This window comes from Ailuropoda melanoleuca, chromosome 4 (genome assembly GCF_002007445.2).
Source record: "Ailuropoda melanoleuca isolate Jingjing chromosome 4, ASM200744v2, whole genome shotgun sequence".
Taxonomy (NCBI): domain Eukaryota; kingdom Metazoa; phylum Chordata; class Mammalia; order Carnivora; family Ursidae; genus Ailuropoda; species Ailuropoda melanoleuca.
Window position 1 is genome coordinate 10,619,512 of NC_048221.1, and position 10,861 is coordinate 10,630,372.

The 10,861-nt window shown below is 40.9% G+C and overlaps 1 protein-coding gene across 1 annotated transcript; it reads left to right on the forward strand.

Moving 5' to 3' along the window:
- The first annotated feature begins 306 nt into the window (after positions 1-306).
- On the forward strand, positions 307-1,254 carry LOC100480539 (olfactory receptor 7A5-like). The gene has a single exon (XM_034657180.1). It carries the CDS (start codon positions 307-309, stop codon positions 1,252-1,254), a length of 948 nt encoding a protein of 315 aa, XP_034513071.1.
- Positions 1,255-10,861: the final 9,607 nt, after the last annotated feature.

Sequence of the window (10,861 nt, forward strand, 5' to 3'; positions counted from 1 at the left end):
CTATACTCCTTCCCTAGATGATGGCAGGACTTGACCAGGACTTAATTTGTATTTCTGGAATTTGGAATAATTTTTATTTAAAAGTGTGGAATACATGGCTTTTTACAAAATAAGTGATTGGAACAAAAATTCCATAACTATGTTGGTGTAAGTGATCCCCTAAATGGACCATATCCATGCACAAAATATAAAAATTAATATTTAGACTACAAAATTTAAAAAGTAGCATTTTAATTCTGTGAGTAATACAAGTGAATGAAAATTAATCATGCTATTTGCCTCTGTCCTTGAAGTCACCTCTACCACATGAAACCGGGCAATGATACACAAATTTCAGAGTTTCTTCTTCTGGGATTTTCAGAGGAACCAGAACTGCAGCCCCTCGTATTTGGGGTTTTCCTCTCCATGTACCTGATCACTCTGTTTGGAAACCTGCTCATCATCCTGGCCGTCAGCTCTGACTCCCACCTCCACACCCCCATGTACTTCTTCCTGGCCAACCTGTCCTTTATAGACATCTGTTCCACCTCCACCACCATCCCTAAGATGCTGATGAATATACAGACAGAGAGCAAAGTCATAACCTATGCTGAGTGCATTACTCAGATTTATTTTTTCATACTATTTGCTGTGTTGGACGTCTTTCTCCTGAGTGTGATGGCCTATGACCGGTTTGTGGCCATCTGTCACCCCCTGCACTACACGGTCATCATGAACCCCCAGCTCTGTGGACTGCTGGTTCTGATGTCCTGGGTCACGTGTATCCTGAATTCCTTATTACAGAGTTTAATGATGCTGCGGCTGTCCTTCTGCACAGAGGTGGAAATCCCTCACTTTTTTTGTGAACTCAACGATATGGTCCAACTTGCCTGTTCTGACACCTTTCTTAACAACTTGGTGATGTATTTTGCAGCTGTCCTGCTGGGTGGGGGTCCTTTTGCTGGGATACTTTATTCTTATTCTAAGATTGTTTCCTCCATACGTGGAATATCGTCAGCTCGGGGCAAGTATAAAGCATTTTCCACCTGTGCATCTCACCTCTCCGTTGTCTCCTTATTTTATTGCACGATGCTCGGTGTGTACCTGAGCTCTGCTGCTACCCAGAGCTCCCACGCAAGTGCAGTGGCCTCGGTGATGTACACGGTGGTCACACCCATGCTGAACCCCTTCATCTACAGCCTGAGGAACAGAGACATAAAGAGGGCCCTGAAAGCATTGTTTGTGAAGGAGACTTTACATGGCCAATTGTCATAAGACAGAACAAGTTCTGAAGATTGCTTAATCTCAGTTTCCTGAGCAAAATTTTATTGAATAAATGTTTGTATTTAATTCCTAATGCTAATGTAAAATGACTAGTTAGTGTTTAAAACACATTTATGCTCTGACAAATCAGAGGCTCAGAAGTCTGAAAAGGTTCTCATTGGGCTAAAAAGATGTTTGCAACACTTGCTTCATTCTGGAAGCTACAGAGATGAATCTATTAACTTTTCTATTCCAAGATCATAAAATAGTGCAAAGAAAATCTAAATATATTTCTTTCTTTCTTCTTTTTTTTTTAATAATATTTTTTATTTTATTATGTTAGTCACCATACAGTACATCCCTAGTTTTTGATGTCAAGTTCCATGATTCATTACTTGCTTATAACACCCAGTGAACCATGCAATATGTGCCTCCTTAATATCCATCACCGGCCTATCCCATTTCCCCCACTCCCGAAGCCCTCAGTTTGTTTCCCAGAGTCCATAGTCTGTCATGGTTCATTCCCCCTTCTGTTTAACCCCCCTTTCTTCTTCCCTTTCTACTCCTATCGATCTTCCTACTTCTTATGTTCCATAAATGAGTGAAACCATATGATAATTGTCTTTCTCTGCTTGACTAAATATATTTCTTATATTTAAAAAATGCTTTACAAACTGAGGGCTTCAGANAAATATATTTCTTATATTTAAAAAATGCTTTACAAACTGAGGGCTTCAGAGGGAAAGAGGGTGGGGGAATGGGATAGGCTGGTGATGGGTAGTAAGGAGGGCACATTTTGGATGGTGCACTGGGTGTTATATGCAAGTAATTAATCATGGAACTTTACATCGAAAACCAGGGATGTACTGTATGGTGACATAATATAATAAAAATATTATTATAAAAAAATAAAATTAATAAAATTAATTAATTAATTAAAATGCTTTACAATAAGGGACCAAATGACAGCTCTTAATTTACAAGTATGAAATTCTTAATCATTTGGCAAATCTTTCATGAAGCTGAGGTATGTCTTGCTCAAGGTTTTTTGTTTGCTTCTTTTTAAGATTTGGGGGTTTTTTTTGTCAGAAANTTTTTTTTTTTGTCAGAAAGAGAGAGAACACTCACAAGTAGGGTGAGCGGCAAGAAGAGGGAGATGCAGACTCCTCCCTGAGCAAGCAGCCTGTTGTGGGACTTGATCCCAGAATCCTGGGATCATGACCCGAGCTGAAGGCAGACGTTAACCAACTGAGCCACCCAGGCATCCCTTGCTCAAGTTTTATATCAAAAAACTTAGTTCTCTTTGTTGAAAAGGAAAACGGTGATATTCTGTAGATGGGCTGTGTGTCCACTGCAAGCCAATATTTTGGAGATCCAAGGGATCTAATCCAGACAGATTGCTCAGTCCTAGACTTTGGGGAAAAGTTGAAGTCAGGATGGATAAGGTGCTGGGAGGTCTGAACTCTGGAAGCAACAGAGCTCCTGAGGAAGGAGTAATTAACTCTGGATTCACTTGGTTATAAGCTGGTCCGTTGGGAACACAGAATCTCCAGGATAATTTCCTTTGTGTCCACACCACTGTCCTACAGGGAAATCATGTGCTTAGAGGTTGGGGGAGCAGGAGGGAAACGTGCCTCATGAACAGACAGAGGAAGCTCTAAATATCTCCTGTGTGGCAGCCCCTCTGCCTGTGCCACCTTGGGCTGGATGGGACCTGGGTGTTGCTTCTGGAGTCCTAAACTTGGCTGGGAGACTGACAGTAGCCTCCTTCCTGCCGTCTTGTGTGGGGACAGAGTTTAGTCACCAATACCCCCACCCAGGAGGAATTCAGACTGCCACAGGAAGACCCCATCTACCCCATTCCGGTGAGTCCAAGAGCCCAGCAGGTCCTGCAGGAAAGGGTCAGAGACAATTTAAACCAGACACATTGATCTGAGGTCACCAGGCAGCCAGCAACCTAGCCCAGAACGTAGAGATCTCTATGGTCGTTTGCTTGCCTTATGAGCTCATTAATGGAGTCACTGATGATGTTAAAGACGAAGTGAACTTTGAGCTCAGCAGCACATGGGTGGATTGCTGACAATGAAGTGAAGGGATGGGAGGCATAAAGTACTGCCAGTAAAAGAGAATAAACCAGTGAGTTTTGGATTTAAACGGAGTAGGAATATTAGGGTTGGAGGGATGTCCAGTGAAGTCAGGGCATTTCTTTTTTGTCCTTAAAATGGGGCATATTGGACTCTGTTTCCATACTGATGAGAAAGACCTAGACCGATTTATTGCTTGCAGATAGGACCTTGCAACAGTAATTCATGAGACATACATTTGCACAGGGTCCCCTGTTACTCTGGGTTTTCACATGAAAACAATGATCTGACAATGAAAACTATATGAAGGAGCTTTGCTTTGCAATGATTTCATTACCCAGGGAGCTGAATATATTTGTGGATTAGTTATTCATTGGTTTTCTGTATTGTACACTGTCTCTACCAGGTCTTTCCATTTGTACAGTGGAGTCAGGGGGGTTTATTCCTGCTGTGGATTGCTTTCTTTCAAACAAGGAATCAGAGGAGAGTTTTGGTCTGTTTTACCAACATTGCTGTTTGCATTGAGTTCCAGTGTGTATGTATAGACGTGTATGTGGGGAATTGTGCTCATTAGTAGTGTGGGCTCAAATCTGTCCCTCGGTTGTATGGTGTTCTCTATATTGCTTTTTTATGTTATCCATCCAGAAACATTGAGCTGTAACTAATATTCTTCACTTGCCAGTCCTTGCAATAAACAAAAATGAAAATAAATGTCATTTTGTACATTGAGTGCTAATAAATGACCTTGATACGTATTTCCCACTTGTTTCTGCATCTCTGTCATTCCCCAGGGGTCCTTTTGTCTCTGTGTGATGAGATCCATTTCTAACAGTTGCATCATCTTTGACCATCATCTCTTCTTTTCATTTGACTCAAGATTGCCTTTACCTTCATAAGCATATTTGATTCCATATATCTTTATGTAAGACGAAATCATCACTTAGAGAGTGCCTGCTCCCCGGTTGTAAAGGTCATTCTCTCATATTTTTTTATTCCAAGTCTTTGGACATTTCATCCAGAATTAGTGACCCATATTGATAGCACTGAAATGTTATTTTATGTCTTTATATATATTAGTTTTAGATTCTCATATAATTTTGTCTCACACAGTTGTTTTGAAAACACTACACTTGACCTAATGTCGTTCCTCCTGACAATCTTTATTCCTTGTGTCCTCAGGGTCTTTAAAACTTCTCTTCCTAGATGATGCACACATACCCATTCTACACCATACAAATGGATGAGTGGTATCCTGTGCTCATCATAAATGCTCTTTACGTTCCAGGGCAGTCTTCTTTCCTACCTGTGTACTTTCTTCCTTCTCTCTCAATAATACTTCATGGACTTGCCTCCAGTCTACTAGAGAAGTGCAGATTTCTTATTTCAGGGTCTGCATAGTATTTCACTGTGTGGCTGTCCTAACCACACTTGAAACCTTTTTCCATTCTCCTCAATACATTGGTATTATAACAAATCTACAAAAATATCCGGAGATCATTATGTTAAAAATCTGGTTCTCCACTGGAGGAAATATCGTTCCCCAGGGTGGTCCTGGGGAATTTGGAGTCACAAGGGAGGTGTCAGGAGAGGCCAGGGACACTCGAAACATCCCACAAAGCCCAGGACACAGGACACCATACAGAGCAGTCTGGACCAGAATGCCAATACTATCAATATTGAGAATTGCTAAGATGAAAAAAATGTGTATTTTCATATTAATAGCTGTCTTTAGGTTGTTTTCCCAACATTGTAACAGTTGAAATTTCTGCCAGCAAAATTAGAGGAACTTCTTTTGCTACCTGTTTAAAAATTCCAACCAAATCAGCGCTGGAGATCTTTACATTGTCTCACAGGCTGATAAGTGTGCAATAGATTTCTTGCTGTTTTCTCAAACCATTATTAAATTTGAGCAAATATTTATGTACTTGACCCCCAGGTTCATTGTTAGCTGCCTATTATTATTATATGTCCATGAACTCTATGCCTATTCTTCCTCTAGTGGTATTTCAAATGCAGTTAACATTATTTATTTATTGACTTTTGGTTGGATATATTGTCCATAAAAAGTTTTAAATTTTATATAGGTAACATATGTCTGTTCATGCAAAGCTTGCTGATTGGAATGTCAGGTAGCATTTTACATTGCTTAGGGGAATGATCAGTGATCTGGACAGCCTGAGTTACTGCCACTCCGGGTTCATCCTTGAGCCATGGGTGGGGAGTCATGGTAAGAATACAGCCCAGGGAGCAATGATGTGGGGTGTGTGCAAGTGTGTGTGTGTGTGTGTGTGTGTGTGTGTCTGTGTATATATGTCTATGTGTGTGTGCCTTGTGGATTGAGAACAGTCTTCAGAGCAAGGGCACATAGTGTAATATATTTCTAGGTGACTCGTATAATACAGAGGCCAGAACTCCATCACCAGACGGTACTCAGGACGGGCTCTAGTTCCATTTACAAGATGCCTTCGCAAGTAGGTTATAAAATACGAGAAGTATATAGTGTGGGTGAGTGACTCCTTTTTCCTGAAGTTGAATCAGCAGAGAGGCCCTACTTCTTTGAAATTGCCTGACACTATCTCTCATCACTCTCCTGCTTATTCCCTTCCCACATTTGCTTCCTTTTCAGGACTCAACAGCTCAAAGTAGTCTAATCCTCAGGGCCTCTGCAGACGCCATTCCCTCTGCCAGCACACACTTCCCCAGACATGACTGCGGTTCCTGCCCTGTCTTCCCTGGGGCCTCTGTTCAAATGCCACCTTGTTTCCTGGTCATGTCTGAAAAACAATTACAAAATAACATTCACATCCGCTCTCTCCTTGATATATACTCTTGTTTTCTTCATAGAACTTGTTAACTGCTAACGTATTATTATTATTTTATTTGTTTCTGTTCTCTCTCCACTATTGGATTACAGTGGTTTTCAGTTTTCAGGATCCTGTACTCACTGCCTAGACGTTGCCTGGCCACATTTGACACTCAGTACATATTCCTCACATGCACAAAAGATATTCTTAATAAAACAGAAGAATAAAGGACCTGTGTGGGGAAGGCAAGGAATGAGACACAATGCCTAATCAGAGTTGGAGTGGGGGGAATCTCTTCAAGGGGGACAATCCCTGCACAAAATACTGAAATTAAATTTCTTGACTGTAAAATATAAATTGTTGTATTTGAACAATGCAAGCTATGCTATGCATGAAAATTAATGATATCTTTTTCTCTTTGCTGATAGTCAGTGCAAACACGTGCAATCAGGCAATGATACATGGATGTCAGAATTCCTTCTTCTGGGATTTTCAGAGGGACCAGAAAGACAGCCCCTCAGATTTGTTATTTTCCTCTCCGTGTATCTGATCACTGTGTTTGGAAACCTGCTCCTCATCCTGGCCGTCAGCTCTGACTCCCACCTCCACACCCCCATGTACTTCTTCCTGGCCAACCTGTCCTTTGCAGACATCTGTTTCACCTCTACCACCGTCTCCAAGATGCTGTGGAACATCCAGGATCAGAGCCAAGTCATAACCTATGCAAGACTGCATCACGCAGATGTACTTTTTCATAATCTTTTCAGTGTTGGACATCTATCTCCTGTCCGTGATGGCCTATGACAGGTTTGTGGCCATCTGTCATCCCCTGCACTACACGGTCATCACAAACCACCAGTTCTGTGCACTGTTGATTCTGGTGTCCTGGATCACGAGTGTGTCACATTCCTTGTTAACAGACCTTAATGCTGTTGGGGCTGTCCTGTACAGTGGCAGAAATATGGGATAGATTCCTTTCACTGTTGTAACAAATATCCACATCAGTGTCTAAAAACAAACAATTTTCTGAAAGTTCCAGGGATCAGAAGCATGAAAGGGGTTTCATGGGCTAAAATAATGATGTCTGTGGGCTTTGATCCTTCTGAATGCTCTGGGGAGAACATCCCCTTTCCTGCTCCAGTGTGCAGTGGCCCCCACATTCCTTGGCTCATGGCCTTTCCTCCACCTGTAAAACCAGCACAATAGTAGTTTCAAATGTCTCTCTGACTCCATTCTTCTTCCTCACTCTTCCTAGTACTAGTCCAACATGGATAATCCAGGCTTATCTTCTTATTGTAGGATAATGACTAGTAGCTTTAGTCCTACTGCTGTCTTAATTACCCTGCTAAGTTAGCTAACATTTTCAAGTGTTCTCCAGGATGACATCTTTTGGAAGCCCTTCTTGTACCTACCATAAAATTTCCTCAGTATATATTATTTGATATCACCCAAGAGCCCTTCTACTTAAATTGACCACAGAATTTTTCCCCACCAAAGAGTGAGTGAAAAACAATTCTTTCAAAAATATGTGCAAGGAAGATTCCTGGTGGAGAGGACCTAAAACTACTTACACGTGACTCTAACACAGGACCACAGCATTGTTCTCAAACTGTGCTCCAAGACCAGGACCTGCAGAATCAACACCTCCTGGGAGCTGACTAGAAATGCAGAGTTTCTAGTGGTGCCTGGGGGGGTGGTGCTCGGTCAGATGAGTGCTAACTCGTGGATTTGTCTCAGATCATGATCTCAGGATCATGAGATTGAGACCCATATCAGGCTCCATGCTCAGCTCAGAGTCTGTTTGACATTCTCTCTTTCCCTCTTCCTCTGCCCCTTCCCCAATTCTCAATATATAGATGATAGATAGATAGATAGATAGATAGATAGATAGATAGATAGATAATAGATAGATAGATAAAATCTTGTCAAAAATGCAGAGTCTCTGCGCCCCCTGGAGACCTGAAGAGTCAGAATTTGCATTTTAACTGCAAACTTTGGTAATTTGTATGCACAATGGAGGTAGAGAAGACCTGGTCTAGAATCCTGTTTCCCTTTTTTTTATGTTTTTATTTTATTTTATTATTATATTATGTTAGTCATCATACAGTACATCCCCGGATTCCGATGCAAAGTTCGATGCTTCATTAGTTGCGTATAACACCCAGTGCACCATGCAATACGTGCCCTCCTTACTACCCATCACCAGTCTATCCCATTCCCCCACCCCCCCCCCTCTGAAGCCCTCAGTTTGTTTCTCAGAGTCCATAGTCTCTCATGCTTCATTCCCCCTTCTGATTACCCCCCTTTTCTTTATCCCTTTCTTCCCCTACCGATCATCCTAGTTCTTATGTTCCATAGATGAGAGAAATCATATGATAATTGTCTTTCTCTGCTTGACTTATTTCACTTAGCATTATCTCCTCCAGTGCCGTCCATGTTGTCGCAAAAGTTGAGAATTCGTTCTTTCTGACAGCTGAGTAATATTCCATTGTATACATGGACCACAGCTTCTTAATCCAGTCATCTGTTGAAGGGCATCTCGGCTCNTCCTTCCACGATTTAGCTATTGTGGACAATGCTGCTATGAACATTGGGGTTGCATATGGCCCTTCTCTTCATTACGTCTGTATCTTTGGGGTAAACACCCAGTAGTGCAATGGCTGGATCATAGGGTAGCCTTCTCATTTTTTGCACTGGGGCTGGATAATTCCTTTTGCTGGGTGCTGGCCTGTGAGTTACAGGTGTTTGGCAGCAGCCCTTTAGACATGGCCAAATATCCCCAGTTCAGAGCCACCATACCATTGGCTGTTCTTTCCCACTTTGTCAAAGATTAGTTGACCCTAGAGTTGAGGAACCATTTCTGGGCCCTCTATTCTGCCCATTGATCTATGTGTCTGTTTCTGTGCCAGTACCTTGCTGTCTTGATGATCACAGCTTTGTAATAGACCTTGAAGTCAGACATTGTGATGCACCCACCTTTGGTTTTCTTTTTCAACATTCCCCTGGCAATTTGGGGTCTTTTCTGGTTCCATACAAATGTTAGGATTGTTCCTTCCAGCTCTGTGAAAAATTTCCTGGGTATTTTGATAGAGATTGCATTGAAAAAGTAAATTGCTCTGGGCAGCATAGACTTTTTTTTAATTAAAGATTTTATTTTATTTCATTTTATTTTATTATTTTTTCCTAATAATTTTTATTATGTTACGTTAGTCACCATACAGTACATCCTTAGTTTTTCACGTAATGTTCCATGATTCATTATTTGCATATAACACCCAGTGCTCCATGCAATATGTGCCCTCCTTAATACCCATCACTGGCCTATCCCAATCCCCCACCTCCCTCCCCTCTGAAGCCCTCAGTTTGTTTCCCAGAGTCCATAGTCTCTCGTGGTCCATTCCTCCTTCTGTTTACCCCCCCCTTCATTCTTCCCTTCCTTCTCCTACCGATCTTCCTGCTGTTTCTTATGTTCCATAAATGAGTTAAACTATATGATAATTGTCTTTCCTGCTTGATTTATTTCACTTAGTATAATCTCCTCCAGTCCTGTCCCTGTTGCTGCAAATGTTGGGTAATCATTCTTTCTGATGGATGAGTAATAGTCCATTGTATATATGTACCACATCTTCTTAATCCATTCATCTGTTTAAGGCCATCTCAGCTCCTTCCACAATTTAGCTATTGTGGACAATGCTACTATGTATATTGGGGTGCATACGGTCCTTCTCTTCACTACGTCTGTATCTTTGGGGTAAATAACCCAGTAGTGCAATTGCTGGATCATAAGGTACCTCTATTTTTAACTTTCTAAGGGTACATAGGCATTTTAACAATGTTTATTATTGCAATCCATAAGCATGGAATGTGTTTTCATCCCTTTGTGTCTTCTTCCATTTCTTTCATCAGTGTTCTGTAGTTTCTAGAGTAGAGATCCTTTACCTCTTTCATTAGGTTTATTCTGAGGTATCTTATGGTTTTTGGTGTCATTGTAAATGGGATCAATTCCTTAATTTCTTTTTCTTCAGTAACATTGTTAGTGTATAGAAAAGCAACTTCTTTCTGTGTATTGATTTTGTATCCTGCCACATTGCTGAATTCTTGTACGAGTTCTAATAACTTGGGATTGAGTCTTTCGGGTTTTCCACATAAAGTATCATGGCATCTGTGAACAGGGAGAATTTGACTTCTTCTTTGATGGTCTGAATGTCTTTTATTTCCTTTTGTTGTCTGATTGCTGAAGCTAGGACCTCTAGTACTATGTTGAGCAGTAATGATGGGAATGTTCATCTCTGTCATGTTGCTGATGTTACGGGAAAAGCTCTCAGTTTTTCCCCATTGAGAATTATATTCATTCTGGGCTTTTAATACATGATTTTTATGATATTGAGGTATGGTCCCTCTATGCCCATACTTTGAAGTGTTTTAATCAGGAACTGATGCTGTATTTTGTCAAATGCTTTATCTGCATCAGTTGAAAAAAAGACAGTTTCTTCAATAAATGGTGCTGGGAAAACTGGACGACCACATGCAGAAGAATGAAACTAGACCATTATCTTACACCATACACAAAGATAAACTCAAAATGGATGAAAGACTTCATTGTGAGACAGGAATCTATCAAAATCCTAGAGAACATAGGCAGTAACCTCTTTGACAATGGCCACAGCAACTTCTTCTAAAATACATCTCTGAAGGCAAGGGGAACAAAAGCAAAAATGAACTATTGAGACT